Below are 26,484 nucleotides of genomic sequence, written 5' to 3'. Positions count from 1 at the left end.
GGTTATGAGGAATAGATGTGGTGTTAGTCAAGAGCAGTTATCTTGCCTTTTGACATAAATGCAGGATCAAGTTTTCATCATCTAATCAAAACCATCTATGTTCTATCATGACAATAAGCACAGCCTAAACAAACAATGTGTTACCTCATTTCTGCAGACAGCATAGATAAATATTTAAGGACCCATGTGCTCTAGACAAAAAGCTGGGAAAAACTGTGTATCACATGCTTTGTATTTCACATCCCATCATAATGGAATTGGCCCTTTTTGGATAGAGGACACAAAAAAAAATACACATAAAAATTACAGGAAAATGCATATTCTAAAAACATATATTATATATTTGGGAGGCAGCAAGAGTTGACCATAATAATTTGTAGAGTCACCAACATCTTTCTTCCCAAACATTGCCAAGTGTTGGGGTACTTATCCTGCCTTGACAGAATGTTTGCTAAAAGTGTGCTCTTTATTTTCTAAATACAAATAATTATTTTGTTAGCAGACAAGTGCATTATAGCCCTTTATCCTGAAACACCTTTAAAAAAAAGGTTTAACTGTGGTCTAGACTACAGACTCCTCTTCGTGCTGATCTGATAGAATGGTCTAGTTACTGCTGTAACAGAAATAATAACAATAAAACTTACTGAATGGCATTTCCATGTCCCTAATATATTTCAGAAGTTAGACATATTTTATGTTGTGTTAAAAAAAATTAAAATGACAATGCTTCTGTGTAGCACTCCATAGAGCTGCAAGGACACATGCAGTTATAGCTGAAGAAAGAATCAGAGAGTAAGCCAAAAGAAACCCCCTGAGATAGTCAGATAAAACATCTATCAAATATTGCAGGTGTTCTAGGTAGGGGACACTTGCAAAATAATTCCAAATACTTTAGAAATTCTGTTAACTTGGGGAGCCCCACAGACAGCTCCTCTTAGATACAACAAAATACACAGCCTTCTCAGAAGCAGCCAGCAGTCAAGACACCGGAAAATTTCCAGGAGATAAGAACAATTTGTTCTTGTGAAATGCCAGATTTGGTGTGACTACACTGTTGACATATATTTTACGGTTCAGAAATGCAATGCTTACTGGTTGTGATCTGGATAATCCTTCTCTACTCTTCCACAAAAGGAAGACCCTGTTCCCTATGGTCTACCTCCCTCCTGAAGGACTGCTCCCTCTAAACAGCCAGAAGCACTTGTGAAACAGACACCTGTATCTCTGTATCTCACTGCAATAGCCGTTCCTTACCTGTTTGTGTGTCACAGATGAGAATTAAATCACAGAGACACAGAACCTTCCAGGTTTGCCTGGAAGGACCCAGTGGGGACTGCAAGTGCAATTTTTTCTCTTTGGTTGTTAACCAATGACAAAAGATGTTCACAAACATCTTTTCACTGAATTGAAGAAAACATTAGGTGAAGGAGGAAATTGAAGCAAGTAGAGTAGCAAGTAGTTTGACATCTGCTCTTGGCATCCCTATGTGATAGTCGAGACCCCAACAATTTCTATCCCGAACAGGAGTTTGGACTAGCGTGACATGGTTCTGCAAGAAAGGTATTTTGACTATGTTTTCACACTGACTCCTACAAGTAAGACATCTATCTACACCTGTTTTAAGAAGTTTGCATTTTTATACTGTTTATATGAAGCATAAACACAATACCTGCAGTTTTACTAATTACATCAGTTTAAGAGCTCAGGGTACAAAGAACAGCATGCCTTACTGCCTGCATTTATTAACTTAAAAGAAAATATACAGAGATAAGATTTACTCTGCATTTAATATCACATGAGATTAGAGCTGTTCAGAACCCGTTGAATTATTCTGATGAGTTATCAGATGGCTCTGCTAAAGGGATATTTCCTCAAGAGAATCCAAAAATACTGCTTTTTTATCTTTCGTGGATTTTCACTCACCAGCAGGCGAGTTTTCTTTAGGAACTTCTCTTTTTTTCCGTCTTTGAAACAACTGCAATTTTCTATGGAATTGGGCTTTTATCTTCGCAAGCCATCCCTCTACTTTCTGTTTATGACGGATGGAAAGGGCTACTCCAATGATACACATAGAAAAAAAACCAAATAGTAACAGTCTTACTTTTGCTCTATCAGGCTTCCTGAATGGAGGGGGTCCACTGTCAACGCTACCTCCGAATCCTTCCAATTCACAATATGGAGGAGCCCAGCCATACTCACAGTGACAGTTCTTGCGATTGTTACACACTCCTCTGTCATGACACTTTGTCATGTTGCAGTCATAGTTCAGCACTAATACACTCATACACGTCCTGTTGATACAAAGCATATCACTACCACATGGTGTGCCGTCTTCCACAGCTCCCACATCTGCTTTTGAGATCCCTACGTGATAGTCGAGTCCCCAACAAATTTTATCTCGAACAGGAGTCTGGACTAGTGTTACATGGTTCTGCAAGAAAGGTATTTTGACTACATTTTCACACTGAATCCTACCACATAAGACATTCTTAGTACTGCATTTTGCAAAATAGATATTGTCACGAATACCACAATTCCCAAACCGGTCACCTTGAGTATTCACTGCTTTGAAGCAATCTAAAGGGGCAACCTTGGCTTGTTTGCCAAAGAGAAGCTGACACTTTTCATTGTGGGAAGAACATTTTCCTTGATAGCAATAAACACCATCATTGCAAGGAGTTCCATCTTGTAGGTATACATCCACTGGGCACTGAGGGGAAATCCCATTGCAATACTCTGGCAGGTCACAGCTGCCAGTACTTGCTCGGCAGAGTGTTCCTGCTGGAAGGAACTTGCAGCCCTTGCAGCATTTTCCAGAAGCACAGTCTGAACCTGCAGTAAATGTACAGTTTGCGCGGCAACAAGGATCCCTTCGGCACCTCGCTGCTGAACCACAGTCACACTGCTCTCCCCTTTCTACTATCTCATTCCCACAGTATTCACCTTTCCCAGTGTAGAAACTGCCAGGTGCTGGTGGCTGACGAAGGCACGGAGCACCATTTACAACCAGCTCAAAGTACTCTTTGTAACTGCAGTCACTGAATGAATCCGTTTCAGCGTTGTTTTCATACATAATGCACGTCTTGCGTTTGCAATTACATTCCGGTTTATCGTGGACCATCCCAAGATTATGGCCCAGCTCGTGGACAAATGTGATAATCATTGAAGACAACTTTTTCTCAGTGAAGGAAACAACAGCCGCTGACCAGTGCCTATCACACACTGTCCCTATATATGCCAATCCCAGGCTGCTTCCAAACCACTGAAATGCAAATAAGTGAGCAACATCGTGGTACATCCGAGGTAACAGGTCTTTCTTTCTCCAGGCGTTAAAGTCACTGAGTACCTTGGGAATAGAGCTAGTAATATTTATAAAGTTATATTCAGTCCAGATCTCCAGTCCTATAAGAAACAGCCGGACAGAAAGCTGTTTGTACAAAATGTCTCCAAAATTGATGACTTGCATGACGTGCTTCAAGACTTGGGATTTGCTCCTGCCCGAGTTCACAAACCGCACGTGGTCCACGACCACTACCATCTTCACATACCTGATATGCATCCACCAGTCCTTCAGCTTTTCGTTCTCCTCCGCTGCCTTGGGAGCCTTGAACCACGGCAGCACAGCCTTTTGTTGCTGCAGCACCTCCGGCGTCAGTCCGCAGCTGGTTCCCTCGCGGTTGTCGTCCTCCTCCATGCGGTAGAGAATGTGCCGAAAGGCCGGATCGTTGGGGACGGGCTCGATCTGGTAGGTATCATGCTCCACCCAGAGCACGCCGTCGAGGCCCCTGCCGCAGGTGCTGAGGGCCACAAGGGAGCCGGGGCTGCCCACCACGTCGCCCTGGTAGAAGCAGTTGTCCCGCACGAAGGGGTGCTCCTCCCGGCGGGCCCCGTCCCGGCCGTAGGTGACCAGGGTGAAGGGGCGGGACACCAGGCCCCTCCTGGGCTGCAGGCGCAGCACCCGCGGCCGCCCGGCCACGTTCAGCCAGTAGGAAAGGGCCGGGGCGTCGTCGCCGCCGCGGGGGCTCAGCTGCCGCGGCACCGTCACCCAGGCGCCGCGCGGCTCCGCGGGCCGCGCCCCCCGGGCCCCGGGGCACCCCGCCGCGCCCAGCAGCAGCGGCAGCAGCAGCAGCCCCGGCAGCGGCCCCATCGCCGCCGCCGGCACCGGCCGCCCCCGCCCGAGCCGAGATAGAACCTGGAAGGGCCCGGCCCGGGCGGAACCGCCCCGAGGCTCCAACTGCCGCCGTGCCGGCCGGGCCGGGCCCACTGCCCGGGAAACGGCACCTGCGGCATCGCCGAGCGCTGCCCGGGCGCCTCCAGACAGCCCACCCTGCTCTTTGAGCCAGAACAGAGGCTCTTGTGAGAAGGAATCAGTGAATTTGCCTCTCACAAACACGTTCCCAGTTTTTAATAATCTTAATTTCAAATTAATGGGTATTTCTCCTCCTGAGCAGACACAGCGAGGACAACCCCCAGTTCAGCTTCACACTCCTTGTCATAGATGTTTGTATTGAGCAAAGGGATCATTTGGCTAGACCACAAGAGGGAAAATCTGTTTTAAAATCTCAAAAGGTTGGTTTTTGCTTTTTTTGTTGTTTTTATTACTGGATAATTTGTGAGTGGACATCATAAATGGACTAAGGCTTAGAGTCAGAAATGAGTAGGTACAGAAATACTCTCTGTGGTGACCTTAGCATGTCCCTACTACGGCATACACGCCCTCCAAGAAAAAAGGTAGAACCAGGGGAGAATTCACTTCCACTATGTTCTATAATATAGATGTAAACTAATAGTACCGAGTGTAAAATCCTCAACCCTATCTACACCACAGCTGCTACATACCTACAACAATGCACCTTAATTACAGACAGCACTTATGCAGGAGCCATTTTCCCACATCATGTCCTCTCTAAAGACTTGTGATTTCATAGCACTGGAAAGAGAACACTTACAGGTACATCTACCACTGGCTACCATCCCCATTTTGAATGCCACAGCTCTGGCAAGACACAACCATAAGACAGTGATCTGGGTTGTGGTAAGACAGATATGCACACTGGTTTTCTAGCACATAGTGCTGGGATTCAACACACCCACAGCTGTTACCTTTTAGGAACTCTTTACAACTTTCTTTTCGGCACCACAAGCACATTTGGGATGACGTTCAACCTGCTATGGCCCTTATCTTTCTCAGCTGCAGGAGGTGTATCTTTCTACCATCCCACATGGATCTCAGGAATCCTGCTCTTTGTCACCAACTTCTGTGTGCTGACCATCACCCTGGCACAGGCAGCAACACCTAATCTTTCAAGACAGGAGACAGGCACTGCCCCTCTGGAGGCTGGGCAAGAAAGAAAGAAGCAGCTGGCAGACTGCTTAGAGCCTCCTTCTGCTGCCTTATGTCCCAGGGTCCTGGGAGGGCTGGTACCTTATGCTGTGCACATGGCAGGCCTAACTAACAGCCGTGGAGATTACCAACTACTGTCCAAAGGTGCTTCAGATTCCGTGGTTTGGTATCCTGCAAGCATGGCCAGCATTAGCAGCATAGCCCTTGAAGACACTACCTCAGATTCAAGGAATGAATATGGAATGCCTGCTTCTATTAGGATCCATCTAGAAAGATCTTTCTCGATATCAATCTGAACTCATGACCTATCTATTTTAGCCTTATTTTCCTATTTGTTTTAAAATTCTAGAAACTGTTTCTGGTGAAGTCTTTTATGTGCAGCTAGTTTTTGAATGCTTGTCCACTGTTTTTCAATTATCAGTTTTGCATTTCAGTATTGAGAACTACATCGGATTATGTCTCTTGAAATAAATATAACCCAGACCACAGTAATGGAAAAATCCTGTTACATAATCTGCGTGCAGTCTGTAGTGCTATTTTTAAATGCAAACTTCTGCTATGTGATTACTCCTCAAGTTATACAAAAGACTCTACTAAATCACTCTGCCAATCTGCAACCCCTTCCATCCCTCAACATGAAGTTGCCAACTACTTACTTTCTCTTTTAATATAAACATAGCTATACAGTTAAAACTAGAAAATACTCAGGTCTCAAAGCATTAGTATAAAGCTAATCTATCCCCTTTGCCTTGTCCCTCCTATTGCCTACACCCTTCTTGCTCCAAGAACAGCTTGCCCTGGCAAACAAAACGTAATGACTGACCAGATGGCATCCAACTTTCTTTCCTAGGAAAGGGGTACCAAAATATCAAATATGGGGCCAGAGTGGCAAAGAGGAATGTGTGAGAGCAACACATAGCCTGGTCAGACCTTACTTAATGAAAAGATGACAAATACAGTATTTCTGCTGCACCTGAGACACCACTAGCTTAACACAGTAAACTGAGGCAACCAGAGTGCCCCTCTCCTACAATCTGGCTGGATTTTTGCATGCACGTGTACACATACACACACGTACATACAAATATGCGTAGCTGTTCATGGGTATGCAAACACTTATATGTACTTTCAGGATCTGAGGAGAATTGTTTCTGTTAGAGTTCCAGGTAATTTTCAGCTCCTGATACTCCATGATTTAGGCATAAGAAAAGACCTTTTGAAGTCTGAATGGTTATTAACTAAGAGCAAAAAGTAGAGATAGTTCTCTTGTTCATCTAAATCTCTCCTTTATACAGAAGAAAGTGACGCACTAACAGATTTCAGACATGCTTGCTGCTTTCCCTTTCATCTACAAGCTAGAAATACTGAACGTCCTTTGGAAGGACTTTGGACTTCACAGTCAGACTCTACATCAAGAGAGAAAAGGCTTAGATTCTCATGCACTGAAAAACATTACTGACTACAAGCTAGCTGCTTAATATTTCAACAGTAATATCTGACATAATATCACTTCAGTAAATGAATATCTCAGCTCACTTAAGTGATGAAATTATTGTAGAATATCTGGTCAGCGAGTAACAGGATCAGATCTTTCAATTCCTCGTATGCCAAACCTTCAGCACCGGACAGCTACTAGGAAATCAACACACTGGTAACGTCCCTTGCTGCTTTAAAATGCAATTTGCACAGGAAAGAAACCTGGAAAAGGTTTATCACATTCAAATGCTTGTTTTGTGAATGGAAGCCATTTGCTATCCTCTCATTAGCTTAGATGCTGGCACTTTAACTCAGATGGGATCAGACCAGGAATCCATCGCTTTTACCGTCCTTTGACACCAGCCAACACCAGGCATTTCTGCAGAAGGCAGAAAGGCTGCTGAGAGATATCAATGTGAGGATAGTCTGCCCCTTCATGTTCCACCCTTATCTCTGATCAGCTCAAATTCTGAGCATGGAGTATAATGGTTCAGTCCAAATGTAACTCCAATTCACTTTCATTTACCTGTCCCTCTATTCTTGTACTACAAGACAGAACAAGAGTACTTTACTGTCGCCATGGTATTTTCTGAAAAATCCCTTTGCCAGGATTTTTTCTCCTGAGAAGCTGAGAAGCCTCAGAGGAAAAGAAAAACAGTAACTCTCCGCTGCTGTGGAATGCAACAAGTGCATCTTTTGACTGGTCCATGCTGGTTGTTTCTAATTAATGACCAATCAGATGCAGCTGGGTCAGACTCTCTGAGAGTCACGAGCCTTTGTTATTCATTCCATTCTAATTCCTTTCCAGCCTTCTGATGAATCCTTTCTATTCTTTTAGTATAGTTTTAACACAGCATTTTTAATATATCATACTAAATCAGTCTTCTGAAAAATGGAGTCAAGATTCTCATCTCTTCCCTCTCCTGGGACCCCTCAAACACAGTCACACTCTACTTTCCTATTTGTTTCGCAACTCCGTTTTATAAAGACTTAATAATTGGCTTCCAAGTGCCATCATAGGAGAAACTCTATCATGCTCATTTTACTGCCCTTCTTCAAACCCTTCTACTTTAGGGAAATTCCTTTTCAAACACTGAATTGCACAACACACTTTATTTCAGGTGAAGTTCAGTGACTGATAGAATATTTTGCTCATACTATATTGCAGCATGCATTTTTTGCAACAGCTGTATGTGCCTTCAGCAATAAGCAAGCTTTCTTCTGCTAGTAGTGTTAAGTTTTTCCTTGGTGCATGAATAGATAATTTTCTCCATTTAAAAAACCATACCGAACCAAACAAAAAAATAAACCACCAAAAATCCTCCACAAACCAATGCGCAGTATCCTAGATCTTCATTAAGTGCAGTCTGACATCTGTCTTTGTAACTTTTTCCAAATTACATACAGGTTCTCAGCTCATTTAATGGCCATTTCCAAGGACTTTATTCTGGCCATCAATAGCAAGGACTGCTGAGGCGCCTCACCATTCATGTCTCATTTCTGGAAATCCTGCATTTCCTACATGGGGGTGGATGAGGGAATGGCTTTTGTGCTTCTTCCACTACTTGCTTTCAGAGGAATTTCTGTAATACAAGAAAGAACCAACCCCCTTTTTTTTAAAGTATATTCACAACACCTTGTCTGGTTTTGAGCATCCCAGAGTAACTGCTTTCTATATTTTCACTCGATCTGATAGTTCACACTATCTTCTTATCTACTTTTATCAACATTTTGAGAAATGGCTGTTCAAACCTGATCCAGGTATGAAATAAACCTAATAAGCGCTCAAGTACATGAATATATGAATTTCAGATCTGTATCTGCATTAACTGAGAACAGCTATTGGCATATCTACGTCTTTTAACACTACAGCTTTGGATTATATGACAAAAATGACATGGATCATTCTATCATTCAGTAATAAATAGCCCTGACAGGTCTTTCTATCATTCAGTAATAAACAGCTCTGACTGGAGAGCTAAGTTACTGAAAAAGAGTGTCTTGTAACCTGAAGATAAATTTGACACAGCTATCTAAGCATACTTTAGTCTTTCTGCCTATCTACATTTTGGCTGCTGTGTACAAACCTTTTTCTTGCTAACTACAGTTTACTGCCTGAAAATGGGTAACAGCTGAGGAAAGAAAGCAAACTATTTCAAGGTTCTCTATTACTCTATTTCACTCTATTACTTCAGTGAAAAACCAAAACCAAACTAATAGTAATTTCTTTTTAACAGATGAGTTCTAATTTTTCTGAGGAAAAAAAAAAAGGTTTATGTAAGCAATATGCTTAAATAAGTGCATAGGTGACAGTGACATTTCTCTTCCACTGTCCCACTTCTGCAAGTCTAAAAGGCACATGTCCAATGAAGGAAGAAGGAAGTGCCAGGAGCATAGAGGAAGAGATGTGATTGATATATTTGAGTTACAGTGGAAAATTAGAAATAGAAACAGCTTCCCTGAGTGTGCAACATCAAGAAATCTTAGCCTGTTTTACACCATAAATCTCTCTCCCAAAACACTAACTTCTATAATAAACTATCAGCTTAACCATTAAGTAAAACTCTTGTCCAAGAATATCTAGAAACTGAGACCATTCTGATATCTAACTACATAGATTTGAGGGTCCAGTTAGCAAATCTTTTTATCTTTATCCGAAGAACACTAGAGGCACAGCAATTTGTAGTGGACAACCTAACTTTTCCTCCTCAAAATAGAAGACAATATATTCCAATGTCCAAGAAAAAAAAAAAAAAAAAAAAAAAAAAAAAAAAAAAAAAAAAAAAAGCTGCCAGTGCCAGCACATATAACACATCTGCTACTAACAAAGTAAACATTTAAGAAAGGCATTCCAGCAGCCAGGAGTTTTATTTGCCAAGAATTCCAATTCCTTTTTATATATAAAAGGGTTTTTTTTCTTTTTACATAGGAAACCTAGACACAAAATATGCAGGAGTTTGTAAAGATTTCAGGAGGCTGCTGAACATGTCCATGTAAAAACCATTCTCAGAAGTCAGCATTCAAAATAATATGAAGACTGAAAACAGCTCCTTTGAGGCAGCTCACATCCTGACATTAACATCTGCATGAGAGGTTTCTACAGAAAAAGCTGTTACAGGGATCTCAGTCCCTGAATTATCAGTCTCAGTGGAAGAGCTTAAATATAAAGAAAAGGGAGCAAGAATCTTCTGTTTTCCAGGTTCTGACTAATCCAGATGTGCAACAGCTTCTCCCTTCACTGGAGTCTCATTCGTTTTTCAGGTGGTCCTTTAGCACCAGCACTCTGAGCATTCTTTACAGTCTCTTTTTCCTCTGTCTTGACAGCTTCGGGGACTGGTTCTGGTTCCTTCTTGATTTGATCCACTAGAGATGTAACAGCAAAAGAAAGTTAAACCTCTGATTTTCATTCCTAAAACACTCTTCAGAGTATTTAGAAAATATTGTTGATGTCACAAGGGCAACATTAATTTCAAAGGTGTAAGAATAATAAGCAGAGAATAAATTCATACTTATATCAGTTAAAAGGTGGAAGAGATTGAAGTGATACAGTTCATGCCTTTCCTCTTTGGAGGCTGCCTATGATCAACTCAAAGACTTCACTCTAATCCATTACTTTGCACAATAAGTTAATGCCAGGATTCCAAACCACTTCACGGCAGCAACACCAGGAGCTTACATGGCAACTGAAAGATACTGCATACAGAGCCTATTTTTAAAGTCTTGTGAAAATATTACAGTTTTACCTGGGACAGGCTTTTCTCCAGGCTTTTGCTGTGAGGGAAGAAAAAAAAACCAACACATCAGTGGAACCAAAGTTGTAATTCTCAACCCTTCCTGCCATTAATTTAGGAATTAAATGCAAATAATACACTCTTATATGTAAGAGGTGAGGGTAGAATGGGTCACTAAATACACTTAAAATCCAGTTAATATTTTATAACATCCAGTTTTTCCTCTTACAACTGAAAAACATTAAAGACAAAAATATGCAGTTAGCCAGTTTTTCCCAGGATTGGCTGAGGAGCACTTTTGTGAGATGCTGTAAACATAATTTCCTTTGCTCCCAAGCAGAAGACTTGGTGGAACAAATGGCTACCAAAGACAATCAGAGGTAACCACAACAACTTCACAGAATGCCAAGAATTTCCATGCTAACTAATGAGCCTCTAGAACAATGGAACAACTAAAAATACCGTGATGGCCTGATTGAGCTCACAAAGGAGGAAACTGGAAGCATCAGCAACATCAGATAGCTGAGAACAGACCCTCTGTGATCAGATAAGGAAGGTGTATGATAAAATTCACTCTCATAGTTTTGCCAAGGTCTTAATGACTCCAGTGATTACAAATGGAGATCCTACACTCTAATATGAGCCTTCCATGTCAAGTTTGTGATCTAATCCATGTTACTATTGCACAAATACACAAAATTCCCATTCAGTTTCTCCTGTTTGAATACCTATGACTGTCTTTTAAGTTCTAAGTTATAGTAAAACTGTGGCTTTTGAGTGTCATACCTGGACAAATCTGGGTGGAAACTTTTGCCTTAGGTCTAAAAGCAATGCATCTACTCGTTGTCTTTGAAAAATAGAGCTTGGTTCCTCTTTCTTCTTGGCTTTTGGTTTAGTTTTCTCTGCAAGTCACAGAAATATTAGAGAAAGATGTATTAAAATTTATTTTCTCTTAACAGCTCTTTGTTGTATGACAAGTTGGTATTTGTCTCTCCTATGAACTTCACCTCCATTTTCTCACTGACATAGGTTTGTGCGTTTTTTGTGGAAGACAGATTAAGGATGATTTTTACCTCCTGACAAACTGGCTTGGCTTCTGAAAATGCGTTTTGGTCCCCAGTGGGCTGAAGAGTTGCCCACTTTGTTCACACACAGTTCATTATTTTCATCTCCCACCCATGCCTTGATGTTCATTCCCACCAGCACCGAAGGGCAAAATTCCTTTCACCTGCTAGAGAGCCCTAACTTACCCTTCAGACACTTCATCTCACCTCTCCACCATCACTGGGCATTGCCTCAAGCTTTTCTCTACGTTCCTTTCCTCTCCCAAAGTATGCAGGAGAAACTAACAATCATACCTCGTTCTTCCTCATCTTTGAAATGCCACCAGTAGCCTTTGGATGGGTGATAGCGACAGTAGGACATAGCTTCTTCAAAAGCAGACTGAATTCCATGCACTGCAGTGAGCTTTCAGAACAAGAATGTAAGGCATTGAGTTCAGAACTCAGGAAGAAAATGCAATGTAAACTTTTGAAGGTAGGTATTTTTAAATAAGTATTCTATATTCATTTTTGTTCTGGGAAGGGAACTTGGAATATCCAGTTTTGGACTGAGAATGTAATTTTTTTAACAGGTTATTTCTCACAAGGCTCTTCTGGAGTGCTTTTTTAAACTGACAGAAAAACTTGCATAAAACCAATAGTTTACAAGAACAGAAGGAATAAAAATAAACTTGAGCAACCAATTTAAGAAGAAATACCACATCAATTAAAAACATAAGCCTCATTTAAAAATAAATATTACATTAGCCTAACATTAACTTTCCAAAGCAAGCTTCACTGATTATGTATTTAATTACTATTTCATACGTATGTCAAATAATTTTAAAGTTTTGATTATTCAAACTTCATGCTGTTCTGCCAATTGTGTTGCTTCAGTTAAACATCCTTGTTTAAGGACAAAGGATCAGGATAAGCATCCTAGTTTCTGGGCAATACTGCACTCTCACAAGATCTTGCATTTTCATGTGGGATGCACACAATATTAACCAGTGGGGTTTGTTTTAAATTACTGCACCCTTACTACACAAGATCTTTCCTCAGAATAGTGAAGAAGATATTTAAACAGCCTGAGGGACAACCAAAAGTAAAAACAGATATAAACCAGTGTACATCAAATGCACAGAACACTTACAACTCTGGAGTTAATGACAGATCCTAAGTCAGGTGCTTGATAAATCACTCCAGCAATAATGTAGTAGTCAGCCAATGGCATAACTGTGGGAAGGAAAAGAAAAAAAACATGGAATCACTTTAAAGCTCTGGCTGAAGACTGTATTTGTTGCTAAATTTCAGTTGTAGCAGTGACTGAGAAATTGCAATATTTCTCTAATCACAAAATTTTCTCTTGTTAACCTTTTCCTTCAAGGTGCTTTATTTGCACCTTAGGCACAGACTGATAAAGAGAGAAAAACCAATGTTTGCTTTACAGATAGAAAAGCATGTGCTGTAAAGTCCTGTCCTATTGCAAGCAAATTATTTGCTTCCCTGGGGTTTTCAGAGTACACTGGAACTACTACTAGTCAAGCGAACTGCTCTGGAAGTAATTCCACTAGCCTTGGCTACCAGTAGAAACCCATAATAATGTAAGATCTCACTGTTCTGGATTTAGCTTTCTCTAACTTCTACAGTCCTCTCTGTAGCTACATTTCCCAGATCCAATAGAGTGAAGCACACACAGAGCATGCTTTTCTGAATAAGCAACATTCTGCCAAAAAAAGACTACCTTCCAAAGGCATTTGCTAAATCAGATTTGGAACCTCTACTGACCCATCAAAAATTCTTGTCCATTAGAGCTGCAGTGCAGAGGAACATTACAGTTGCCTCTGTAACTCTGCCAAACATCGTTCAACTGAGAAACCACAGCAATGCTCCCAGCTTCATATTCCTAAGGACATTACCTGTGCACACGTGTTCCAGTTCCTCCATCTCTATTAACAATTCATCCAGTACTTGAATTTTATGAAGCATGGACACCTACTTAAATTAGCAGTCCCAGACAGCTGGGTGCATATTACAGCCAGTACCCACTTCTCCTCGAAAGAAAAAGGATGCTTAGCACTTCTTTACAAATGGAGCAAGACACAGAACTGCAGTTTTATTGTCTCACAGCTCTGTACCAGGGTCTACTCTCCTAGACAGGCAACTCTCCCTAATCATTGATCTAAAGATTTTCCTAATATCACTTCAAACAGTCTTTAAGAATTTAAAATATAAATACATGTGTTTTAAAAACACAGAGAAGCCATAAGACCTGCATCAGTTGTATTTGAGTATTCTACACTAGCTACACTGAACTAAATTAAATTTCAGTTTTACATCCCCATTCCCATGTCTCAAATACACTCATTTTTGTACCCTGATGAAATAAAACACATGGTAACATCTCAGCTAGGGAACTATGCAATGCAATTAAGGTACCCAGCACAAACTTTACAGTCACAGTGAGAAAAATGTTACCAAACAAGTCTCAGTTAAGTTCTACCAAACATACATCTGCCTTACAGCATCAGTCTAAAGACACATCCTGTGGGAGCTCCAACTCCAGTTTCAATCTGAAAGGTGCCAAAGCCAGAAATTAAGGGCTGCTCACTTTTAGAAGCTATGTTGAAGATCTCTAATAAAGAAATAACTCAAACAATGTACTAAAGAATCAATCATACATGTTTTCTCAATTTGGAACTGCAATGTAAACAGACTATTATCTGATATAAGCAAATAAGAAACATTACAAGACAAGGCAAAGCCCTGTAAAGACCAAAATGCATATACAGAACCTAAACCGCTAAGAAAAAAGTTAAGAAATAACTAGCACTAACCCTGCCTTTCTTTCCTACAAAGCTTACTCTGAAATAACCTAAATTATATTATATGAACATGTAGTAAACAGATAAGACAATCCAACGACTATTGAAATGTGGCTACGTATTTGATTATTCACACATACACAAAGAAATTAAAGGTTAAAAATAACAAAGCCAGTTGCATGCAGATGGGAAAAAAAAAGCTAAGGTATTTGATTTAAAAACTGGAAAGTGACACTGTAGGAAGGAATGGTGCTGTTACCACAAGACTCCATCACAACAAGACATGGACACTCTTGCATGGCCTAACAGATAAATGCAGATAAATGGAATGAATGCTATTAGCAATTTCCTGTAGGAAAACCTAGCACAGGGCAGCAGTCTCTCATTTGCTGTTCCCATTTCCCCACAAGATGGCACTCCCTGCTGCTGGCACACTGCAGGGAACTGCCGCAGAAAGATCTCCCCGCCACAAGGCCTCATACCCTCCCAGTTAGACTAGAGATTAAGACAGAAAAGGGGAAACAGAAATACTTAGACACAACTTAGGAACTGATAAAAATAACTGACTGATGGCTTCTCAACAGGGGCAAGAAGCGAGCGACTGTACCTTGTGTTGGAGATTGCCTTTGCTGCTTTCGGATAATGAAGAGAATGGGCTCTTGAGCATGGAGAAGGATGTACTCCACTCCAACCATCTGGCTGAGAAAGAAACAACCAGAGTAAGTATCTTCCTCCAAGTAAAATCTGTAGGACATGAAGAGCGACCAAATGGCCCGGCAATAAAGCAACAAAGTTCTGATGCTTTGAAAGCTCTTCTTTATAATGTGCACTAAATAAAGGCAAAGGATTTCCTGAGGTAGCTATCAAACCCTAGGTGCATAGACAAAGGGAGTTATAACAACCTGATACAACACAAGTAGAATATATTAGCAACAGATAAACAGCAAGAAAGATAACAATCATCATGGAGATGTCATTTAAATACAGCAACAAAGAACTGGTGTATGATGTGACCATCTGTGTGTCTGATGTAAAGGCCTCTCTGCAACCACAGTGAGAACGAGTGACTTTACTAATGCACTTCTAGCTCTGCTTGCAAACTCCCTATCATATTGTGGAGTCTTTAAATTGTTCTTGAACAACTTGCTTGTGCTCAGCATAGCAGATGGGGAACTGAAAAGAAAGTTAACTTGCACATGCAATCCCAATACACAACCATATGTGATCAGTTTATTTACAACACTCACTACTCTTATTATCCACACTAAAAAGCCAGCTCTTTGGAGGAATTATGTACTAATTATGGCACACAGCCAGCAGTATATGGAAACACAAACTATTTATGAACTCAGAGTATCCCCTAACATAAACTCTATTCACAGCAGAAAAAACATTTAACTACATTACACTATTCAGGTCCTGTTGAGCAGGGAGGATGAGAGAAGACAGCTTTTCTATGTCAGAGAAATATCTAAAGGGTGATTTACTGGAATCTCAAAAGATACACAGAATCCTTCCAGCTTAACACCTCCTTGAGATGGCATAGGAAGAAGTAGAAAACATCCAAATACAGAAAAAGCTGGCCTTGCTGGAAAGTGGTGGGACTAAAAAGCACAGAACAGAATGAGCTTTCCAGCATGCTTCCATTCAATCATCAAAGCCTCTGAATGGAGGGACAAGGGATACTGCATGCACATCAACCAGATGCAAATTACAACTTACTTCAAATGGTCCAGGGTCATCCGCTGCATTTTGACGACTTCATTGTTACATGTTCGGTCATAGAAAGGGTTACTTCGCTCTGAGAAATAGTCCAACACACTCCCATTGTTTAATATTGGAATCCAGGAGCTGTCAACCCAGGAAATCCCCAACAGATTATCTGGGAAAATAAATCTACACTGAGTTCCAAAGCAGTCAAAACCACTACAAATACATCCAAGAGTAAATTGACAGCAGTTAACAATTACAGCAGAGAAAGGAGCTGGAACATAAACACACCAGCTAAAATTAAAGAAGTATTTAATAAAGTTCAAATAATAATTGATAATCTTTGACCTTCTGCAGGTTTCTTAGCAGTATACAAAAACAAACCAAAACAAACAAACAAACCCAAAAAACAACAGCAAACACAAAGATGCTATCTTTGGGCAGATGCTTCCCAGTAACCTTGAACAAGAGATTCTATTCCTGACTATAAAATTAGTCTGCCAAATTGCCTGCATCAAATTACTTGTTCCATAACTGAGTGGATATTACAGGTATCAAAATACTGAACACTAACAATTATATAAAAAAGCAAGCTTTTTAAATGAACATAATTTATAAGCTACAAGTCATAATAGGCCAATTAAATCCTTACAGTTTTAAGGAAATATGAATTAAAGTCCCTGCATTTTGTTATCACACTGCAGCAAAATGTTCTTCAAGCACATCAAAGAAACCAGCGTCAACAGCCAGTTCCACAGGCAACAAATTTGCTATCATTGGAGATTCAGGAAAAAAACCCTGAAATTCACTGATTTTAAATCACAGCAGCAGCAAACAGAATTTCCTAGACACAAGAAAGCAGGAAGACACATGCATTGTTTAGATTAAAAAAACCCTAAGTGATGAGAAGTTGCTGAAGACTTACTGAAGATCTCAAATTCCCTCCTCACAGGAGCCACTCCCTAAAGTTCACACACTATATACATACCCTGAACTCCTCCTTATCATTCCAATGAGAATATTTTACTTCTGTGACAATTCAGCATGCTCAAGGATCATCGGATCACTTTCAAAAATGTCAGCTCATACACTACTAGCAGCTTTTCTGAGGAAGAGTTATAAAGCAATACTACCTGCTTAGCAAACCAGGGAACATGCAACAGAAATAGCTACACGTAAACCATTTTTCCTTGCTAATCTCAGAATTTTTAGCCCAACTGTTTCTTGCAGGGCAGGGAAAGGGAGGGAGAAGTCTAGAGGCATTCAAGTTATTTCACACAGACTATTCTCTCTCCTTACTACAGAAAAGGAAATCTCAGAAACGTGGCACTAAGATCCATTATTAAGCACCCATCGTGGTAACGGTGTTTATTCCAAATACCATTCAAATCCAAAACAGGTCTCCTTTCAAAAAATCTTAAATCTTAAGCACTTGCATTCTTCTCACTATAAACTCTCACATTATACTTCAAATACAAACTTTCTTCATTTGTATGATTAACAATACCTGCATTTCGCAGAGGATTGTTAGGCAAGCTTTAGAGATATATATATATATAGCTATCATGCTGTATATAGGCTGATAAATGTATCGTAAAATGGAATATAAAGTTGGACTCTAAGACTCAATTATCCACAGCTGCTTAGTGCCAGTATTTATAATTGCCTTTATAACTAGGAACATTGTTCTCTTAACTATTCTTGGAAAGAGGAGGGGAAGAATAAAACAAACCATGAACCTGACATAGCTGTCATACTGAAGGGGGTACTGTTTATTTCGGGTATAAGAAAGGACGTCGTTCCTGCTTCCCTCTTCCTTTCAAAAATAGGACATCTTGCGCAAAGCATTTCTTGTGGAATTTGCATCACAGATACAAAAGTAAAGTGCTTGTGACAATACTGCCAATCTGTCATGATTTTCAAGACAATTTGGAAGACAAGCCAGCAATCCATGGCAAAAAAGAAGAGTAATTCACACAATGTGCTGAATCTGGCCTTGTTGGCCAGGTAGCCCATCACTATGCTTTGACAAACCAAGAAGAACAGTAAAGTAGCCTGACAGGGTATTGGGTTTCCCTGACCAGGTCTGGCAGGTGGAGTTACAGGGGTGGCTTCAGTGAGAAGCTACTGGAAGCTCCCCCATGTCCCACAGAGACAAGCACAAACCATGATAAGGTGTTTGTCCCCCTGCAGCCCATGGAGATCCACAGCAGAGCAGAGATCCAGCTGCAGCCCCTGGAGGACCCCCCAGTGGAGCAGGTGGATGCCCAAGGGAGGATGTGACCCCATAGGAAGCCATGCTGGTGCGGGCTCCTGACAGGACCTCCGGTCCCTTGGACAGAGGAAGCCAAGCTGGAGCAGGTTTGCTGGCAGGAATTGTGACCCTCTGGGGACCCATGCTGGAGCACTTTGTTCACATTTCTCCTGATGCCCAGTGCAATACAAGCCACGCCAAGCAGCCCCACAAGTTGCCAGGCCCTGCAGAGCTGCCAGGCCATGCTCACCGGGGCAAAGCAGCCTCAAAGCTGGCCCAGAGGGTAAGGCAGGTCAGAGGCCATGCTCGTTGTGACAATGGGCACTTCTCCATCCTGACCCGGCTCTGGGTGCTGCAAAGATCTTGGTAATTTTGGAAAAGTGAGGGATTGCCTGTGTAACCAAGATAAACATCCTGCAGAGAAGGTACTTAAAAATTGTGAGCAGGTTGGTTTAAGTGCCGAATATTGATCGGTATTATTACTTCTGCCAATTTCAGAGACCAAGAGAGATTAAGCAAAATTTCTTGCTGACCTGTATTTTAGACCATATATGGCCTGGCTTCAAAAATTTGTGGAGATAAAATATACTCATACTCTTGGATTGGTGAAAATGCAGATGTTGTAGTTTCAGTAATATCTGTTTTGAATTTAAAATGTAGTCCCACATGATGGTAGGCCCAAAGGGATACACAGTAAAATTACACCAACAATTCAAATTTTCAGAGCTGCAAAATTTTGAATTTTTCATACTGGTTTTGATGCGTCACGCTGAAAAATCTGGGATGGTTTTTCATAGGTAAATCCATTGATCATCCAACACTCTACCTTAATTTCTAACCTTTCTGTTCCCCAAATTCAGGGAATATTATTATCAGCTTCACCCTTACCTGAGTCCCATTCATTTTTGAAATACTTAACAAAAGTGGCTAGGCTTAAATCTGTTTTACTGGAATCTATCAGCTTTTGGAAACTGTCATGTTGACTAACAACCCTAAGTGGGGGAGTTATGCAGGCTATATTGAATACCTGTTTACAGTGAAGAAGAGAATGGTACTAAAGAAGGTGAAAGGGGAGCAATAGGCAGAGGACACTGGGGTCTGAAAGGGCTCCCACCCTTTGGCCTGAATCAATGTACTCTTGGTAGGCAGGAAGGGACAATTAGATGTAAACATTATTTCTGACTATGAGAGGAGGGGGCTGGTGGAAAGCCCAAGGCATTCCTGGCTGACCTCACACCTCCAGTACAACCAGAAAATGAAACAATACACTTCAGATCAACAGCAGAGCCACACATCCAGCAACAAACAGAGGCAAGGGCCTGCCTAGTAAAGTTACAATACCAATTGCTGGGGCAATGGGAAAAGAGTTTTACAGCCATTCTCACAGCTCGTGGACTGTCCCAATTTGGCATACTAAACTGACTCACGGGTTTCTATATGCCAGAATGTCCCCTTCAATTGTCAAGACAAGACTTACCATGCAAGTTGAATGCTCAACTTTTTTTTGAGAACTGTGTATAGCTAGCTATGCATCTCACAGAAAAAGGCATGGAAAGCTCAAATCTGCTTACCAACAAACCAGACCTCAAAGGAAGCTGAAAAAGACATCAGTACTGACTGCTGCTCAGAGTATCAATATGAACTTAATACCTGTAAAGAAGCCTTGTTCAGCATATAGGCTGGTACAGGATTTAAGAGCAGTAAATCAGATACCTCAACTTGGTTGTGTGGATGGGCTTCTTCTACCAGGTGAAAAAGCCCATTTCGGAACAATAGCAGTGGAGAAATTCATGGAGGATTGTCTCCTGTGGGAGGGATCCCACCATGGAGCAGTGAAGACTGTCAAGAGTCCTCCTGGTGAGGAGGACAGAGTGGCAGTGTCAACCTGCGTGAACTGATCACAACCCCATGCCCTGTTCACCTTTGCTGCTTGGGGGAGAGAAGTTTAGAGAATTTCAGAGTGAAGTTAAGCCCAGGAAGAAGGAAGTGGTGGAGGTGTTTTTAATATTTGGTTTTATTTCTCATTATCTTCTTCTGATCTAACTGGTAATAAATTCAAACAATTTCCTCAAAATGAGTCTATCTTGCCCAAGACAATAACTGATGAGTGATCCCTCCCTGCCCCGATCTCAATCCACAAGCCTTTCATTATATTCTCTCTCCCCTGTCTGGTTGGGAAAGGGTCGGCAACAGAGTGGCTTTAACCCAGCCAAGATTAATCCACTGCTGATAGATTAAAAACAGAAGTATGCCTCAAAATCTACTTAATATATTGAACTACATTAGATAAAAGACTTTGAGGGAGCTTAAATTGTCTGGTGTAAGACAGAAGGTTCTCACATCAGCTAATAACTTAATACAGCACTCCTCCATTAATTGTCTACATAGTTCTTTCATATAATCTCAAACAAGGCAGTCAGAAAAACACATAATCATTAAGAACTTAAGAAAGAGTGGAAAGAATTTAAGGACTACACATAATCATTAAGAATTTGAAAACTAAAAAAGTAGAAAACCTCTGTGGCATTATCAAAATTGACCCATCATGAGATTTCCCTAAATACCTGCTCTTGTTCATTCTCTGAGACCACCACACAGGCTTCTGATGTTATTCCATTCAGACACTCTTACGGAGAAAAATAACTTCCTTTCCTATGGCCTCTGAACCCCCACTTCTCTCAAAGCTCAAATTCTTCACAACAATTTAACTCCTACTTTGTTTAAAACATAAATATTCTTTAACACTTCGGTCAAATATCACTTCTTCAAAACACAGTCTCCTTTTATTCATATCCCTGACTCCACACCCAAAGGTTTTTTGTTACTTCAGCTTTCTTTTCGGCTTTCCTAACACCTGGCCTGCCTCACCACATCCACCTGAAGCGCTCTTAAGATTACCAGCCTCACTCGCTGCTCTGGTCCTGTGCAAGTCCCGCACACGCGCCAGCGCCTCCCACTTTGCCCCACACTTCAGAGCTCTTTTTTAGCTGCTCCCTTACATCGCCATTTCATTGCAGGACCTTTTTATCCCCCTGATAAGGCAGAGTCTACCGGAAGGAAGTTTGTTTTCCCCAGGCGGCCTGGATAACACGCTCGCAGCCTGCCGCACATCCAAGAAAACTGCTTTTTGGGCAGCTTTTCCGCCCGGCCGTTCCAGCTTCCAAGGACCGTCACACCACCACACCGACCCTCCCCTGCGGCCGCCCCGCGGAGGGCTCTGCCCCGCGGGTGGAGCTGAGCCCAGGCCGGCGGGCAGAGCCCCGAAGCAGCGGGGAGCGATCCCCGAGCGCTGCCCTCGCCCCGGGCCTACCTCGGATGTCCACAGCCGCCATGGCCGCGCCGCGCACGTCCGGAGCGGGGCGGGGCGGCGCGCAGGAAGCGCCTTGCAGCGGGGAGGCGGAGTGGGGCGGTTGCCGTGTGCCCGGAGAACGCCCCACGTCCGGACGCTCGGGCGCTGCCCAGGGAAACACCTTCCTGAAGCGAAGAGTTGTGCTGCCTCAGCGTCCCACCATAAGTAAAAGTGACCTGCGCTTCGCCTGAATGGTGTATAGCCAGAACGACGGCGCCAGTGCCGAAAATCGACATGCTCGTTCGGAGCTGTTTGCTCAAAAGGGGAGACACGAGGGTTTTGCAGTCGTTCTCACCTGACCTTGGCCCGCTGGCATTTGCCGGTCATTTTCAAAGTGAAAGTGTTGTGGGCCACAGGTTGCTGCTCTGCGTCACCTCTATCCAGCTTGAGCTGGCTGGAGTGGCCCTAATTTAGTTAGCCATGTGGGAATAATAGACGTTACAGTTCCAGTCCTGAGGGATGGTCCTTGGCATTTTGGCTCTTAAGTGAACTCGTCAGTCATCAGTCATTTATAGAGTGAAGAACAACACTCAGTGGGTGGAGGAATATACAAAAACCTGAAGATTAATAAGCTCCTTATTTAGATTGACAGTCTACCAATCTGCTGTACAGAGTGCCCAATACCCCTATGTCATGCTAGCTGTACCTCCAGGGGCTCACCGTGCCTGAGCCTTTGCTGCCAAGATCAGCCATTCCTTGCTCGCAGTAACAGAGTCTAAGAGAGCCTGGAGTTATCACCTTGCTGATGGCACATGATCGTAATTGGTGATGGAATCTCTTGCCCTTCCATTAGAGGCCTGTGTGAAAAAAATATAGGAAGTACTTTACTGTGTATGAAGTACAGGAAAAGAATATTATTATTGTACGAGAGCAATCAAGAAGTTAGAGCAAAAGAGAGATCATGCTGCTTATTTGCTCTCTATTCATACTAGTCCTCTCATACTAATGCATTAGGAGACAGACTGTAATTGCAAAACCACATACTCCTTTTATTTTTTTCTTCCCAGGATTCCTATCTCATTCAAAATGTTAAAGTCACTATATCATTTGTGAATATTCTGGGCTTGTTTTCTGTGAAGAAGACGTGCCTGCAAAACACTTGCTTTACATGTTTCAGGTGTTGAAAGATGTGAAGATAACAAGCAAAGGTTACAGAAAGTGACAAGATCAGACAGAAAAATGCTGGTTTGGAAAACTGGACTCTAGCCTTGCCAGTAGCATAGTCATGCATTAGATTAATGAAGTTTTTTCAGACTCAGATGTATAGATGTGCTGAACCCTCAATACAAATAAAGTAAGGCTGGTCATGCTTTGTGAGTTTTGTAATTCTCTGCACACTGAGAAGTTAAGGTCTCTAAAATCTCTCACAGTTTATTATTCAAAATAAGATTTTTGTAACCTCAGTGTCTCACAGCTGCATTTCTACAAGGGAGCTGATAACAGGCCCCTTGGCTCTGAGTGGTTCATGAAAATAAATTTAATAATATCTGCAAAAATACAAGGCTGGGATGGTAAGTGTTCTGAGAAAATCTTTTCTACAAAAGATTTGCTTAATTGGCAAAGTAAGTGAAATAAGTAAAAAGGATTGAACAGTGGAAGAAAAAGTACTGAACAGAAATGCACTGTCCAACTGTAATACTGAATTTAGAAGAAAGCCACGAATACACAGTACTTGGTATAATTTAATAGCACAACTAGATTAAAAATGGAATCTAACCTTAATTTTTCCATTTCATTATTTGTGGGTCCTTGTCTTTGTCACTGAGATAATATTTTGTGTAACGTGTGTTTCCATGGGATAATTCTCATGTGTGCACACTGCAGATCCCCATTCATTAGTTAGTTGCTACTGGTTAGCAGTTTCTACCTTTGCCAAACACATCTATCTAGTGTTATCCACACCAGAATGTTTCAAAATAATACTATGATAGGTTGCCATTCTAAACCAAATATCTCTATGACCCTGTCATGAACAATCCTCCTGGAGAGAAAAATGCCACCCGACATAACAGCCATCCTTCTGGAGCATCTCCGATGCTCTGTTTCATTCTATTTTTGTGCAAACCATTTCTTTTCAGTAGCAAATGTAAACTCGACCTCTATTTTAATTATTCATGTTGCCCATCTTTCCTGCTGACTCTGCACCTCTCCTTAGCAAGTATGTCTTCAGATGAGCTGAAAGTAAAAGATTCTTGGCTGAAAAGTAAAGATTCCTGGGTGGGAAATGATGGGGCTTGATTGCTTACAATGAATTTTCAATTACATGGTGAGACTAGCCAAAGCACTTCTGGAAAGAATTGTTAATCTGGTAACATTTTCAGCTTCTGCTATAGCATAAAAGACAAGGGCTTTTTCACCTGGCTTCCTCTAAACGGAGAGTCCTAATGAGCATTGGAGTTCTGTCCCTCTTAGCAGGAGGTGTGGATTACAGATGGAGAGATAATGAAAGCTATCACATAAAATGAGGAATTTATGTACACAGCTTTTGATGTCAGAGAAAGGCAATGAATATTTAGACATATTCATTCCATTTGTGCGCTTTAAAAATGCATAAAACACTTGGATAAAAACTGACACCTTTTCAGGTCCTGGTGTTTGGGTGTCATTTAGTGTCACTCTCCCTGCAGTGGAATTATTTTTCTGTATTTCTATGGTCAGAGCTAATGAGGAGGCTCATGCTACTATGCTCCCCTATGCATAACAGAAGAGACTGTCCCTAATTTACAATGTTTGCTATCTCCAGTGGATGCAGGATTGTTAGCACTGAGTGCTCCAAACCACATTATGGGTACAGCAGGGAGACTACCAAGGAATCCCTTTATAGTTACAAATAAGCACAGCTAAACTGAGGGGACCACCTCTTAAAAAGGATGGAAAACCATCTCTGTGCACATTTCTAACAGTCTGCAGAGACTGAACAAATAAACTAGCTGTATACCTTCAGGTGAAAAGTATTGTTTACAAATCCTTATCATTAAACTCTGGGTGGTTTCCAAAACACAATAGAGGCTCCTGAACAAAGATATCATCACAGCACCTCAGATTCTGCCCATCTGCATTTGAACTCACAGATTAATAGTAAATATCTCCAAGTCCCATTCTGTGTTCCATTAAATCTAGTTCTGCAGTGAAGAACAAGGGAAATTTAAATTCTTATGCTAATGAAAAATTGCTGGTCTTGAATTACTTATGAAATGAGCAATTTGCTACTGGTTTATAATAAATAGGAATGGGAAAATATTTTTTAAAATTCTCATCTCATGGTCTGAGGTAAAGACATGTAAATAAACCAGAAAGAGAAATGTATGGGCAATCAAAGAAAATGCTGAAATCACAAAATGTGTAAGGAGAGAAAGGAAATGTTTGAGCGGGCTGCCATGAGTTCATCACCCATATTCTAACATTTTTGCTTGTGAAGTTTCTCTCTTTCCACCCTGAAAGCACTTATATTGCTGGTATCTTCAGATGGCATTACACATGCAGTCATTCACAAAATAGCTTCCATAGGCCTCAAAAGCCATCACTGAATTCTGCTTTAGAAACCCACAGCACAGCCAAATTGCAAAATTCTGATTTTTAAATCCTTAATCAGGCACTTTTGCTGACTTCAAAGTCTGTTAATTTCTCCTTTCGCTCAGTACATCTGCATGTTCTTTTCCTTTTCCTGAGATGCTGTTTTCTGCACAGTTTTTATAAATACTGCTAATCACATGCATTGACTATAAAAAAATTAGCCAGGCTTGTAAGCTCTTTTTTTTTTTCCTGGAAAAATGCCACTGGGAAAATCTACCTAAAGTGGCTGCAATGATAGCTGCAGCCAGTGCCCTTCTCAAAACTGTGTCATCTCCCCCTCCCGCCTTGTTGCTCTCAGCTCTGGGCTGCAAAGAGCAGAGGAGCTGGGGGACACTAGGAGTAATGTTCCTGGCATCCTCAGAGCATTTTAATACATCTCATAGTGCTTTATTAGAGTCTCCTGTTTGAAGGAATAGGGAAAGAAAAGATGAAACCCTGCTAACAGTCTAAAAGCTTCCTGAAAACAATTAATCTCCCAGTAAACCCCAAAAGGCTATCTGTCAAGAAGTTAATAAAGATGAAATGTCAGGATGCCACATGGCTGCTAACAACTGCAGGCAGGAGGGGAAATGAGCTTCCAAGCAAAGAAGCACAAACTATGTCATCTTGCATATGATCATGTATAAAAACCAGCAACTGCAGATGCTGACTTTTGTGTCTCTGCAGACATCTGTGACCTTAGCATCTCTGCTGCTGCATTGGCTTTGTCAACATAAGAGCCCATGACAAAGAAGGACGCAGCAAGTACAATCTATAGATGTTGGATCACCTAGAGGGGACTGGTGGGAGAAACAGAAACAGCCCCATGTCCCTAGAGCTTCACAGGTCACATACAGGCCAAAATCCAGCAAGAGGCAGATGAAGCTGTCAGGCAATTCTGGAGTAAGGCCTCCATCCCATACAGATCTACTTGTGTGCATTTGTCAGCTGGATTGGGAGTCAAGCAATGTTTTATTTCCCCCCAGTTTCCAAAGGGCAGATCAGGGCCCTGGAGTACAGCAGTGGCCCACTCACTGCCAACAAGCAAACAGGATCTGCTGACAATGAAGGCTTGCCCAGAACGGGGAAGGGGAGAAAAGCAAAACAATCTTCTCACCATACACCCTGTTTATTGCACATGTCTAGCAATCTGATATTCCCAATCTCTGGACTGCACCACAGCCTTGGCATTTGGTGGATACC

General features: G+C 41.5%; 2 protein-coding genes across 3 annotated transcripts; both read right to left on the bottom strand.

Annotated features, from left to right (window-relative positions):
• Positions 1-4,147, bottom strand: LOC119701951 (disintegrin and metalloproteinase domain-containing protein 20-like). The gene has a single exon (XM_038139270.1). The coding sequence runs from the start codon at positions 4,145-4,147 to the stop codon at positions 1,916-1,918; it is 2,232 nt and encodes a 743-aa protein (XP_037995198.1). The 3' UTR covers positions 1-1,915.
• Positions 4,148-9,669: 5,522 nt separating this feature from the next.
• Positions 9,670-21,842, bottom strand: MED6 (mediator complex subunit 6). Of its 2 annotated transcripts, XM_038139098.1 has the most exons (8): positions 21,691-21,842; positions 16,139-16,298; positions 15,024-15,115; positions 12,745-12,827; positions 11,910-12,018; positions 11,338-11,453; positions 10,564-10,591; positions 9,670-10,183 (listed from the first exon to the last, which is right to left on the bottom strand). In XM_038139098.1, exons 1-8 carry the CDS (start codon positions 21,710-21,712, stop codon positions 10,056-10,058), a joined length of 738 nt encoding a protein of 245 aa, XP_037995026.1. In that variant the 5' UTR covers positions 21,713-21,842; the 3' UTR covers positions 9,670-10,055. The 2 variants fall into 2 exon arrangements, with proteins under 2 accessions (XP_037995026.1, XP_037995027.1); XM_038139099.1 differs by lacking the exon at positions 11,338-11,453.
• Between the last annotated feature and the right edge of the window lie 4,642 nt (positions 21,843-26,484).

The sequence above is a fragment of the Motacilla alba genome, chromosome 5 (genome assembly GCF_015832195.1).
Source record: "Motacilla alba alba isolate MOTALB_02 chromosome 5, Motacilla_alba_V1.0_pri, whole genome shotgun sequence".
Lineage (NCBI taxonomy): Eukaryota > Metazoa > Chordata > Aves > Passeriformes > Motacillidae > Motacilla > Motacilla alba.
Note: the sequence above shows the minus strand (reverse complement) of the source record. Positions and strands in the feature narration are given on the sequence as shown.

Coding starts and splice junctions, on each gene's coding strand:
- LOC119701951 (XM_038139270.1), bottom strand. CDS start 4,147: ATGGGGCCGCTGCCGGGGCTGCTGCTGCTGCCGCTGCTGCTGGGCGCG.
- MED6 (XM_038139098.1), bottom strand. CDS start 21,712: ATGGCGGCTGTGGACATCCGAG. Junction 15,116..16,138: donor ATGACCCTGGACCATTTGAA/GTAAGTTGTAAT, acceptor TTTCTTTCTCAG/CCAGATGGTTGGAGTGGAGT. Junction 11,454..11,909: donor CAAAGATGAGGAAGAACGAG/GTATGATTGTTA, acceptor TGTGACTTGCAG/AGAAAACTAAACCAAAAGCC.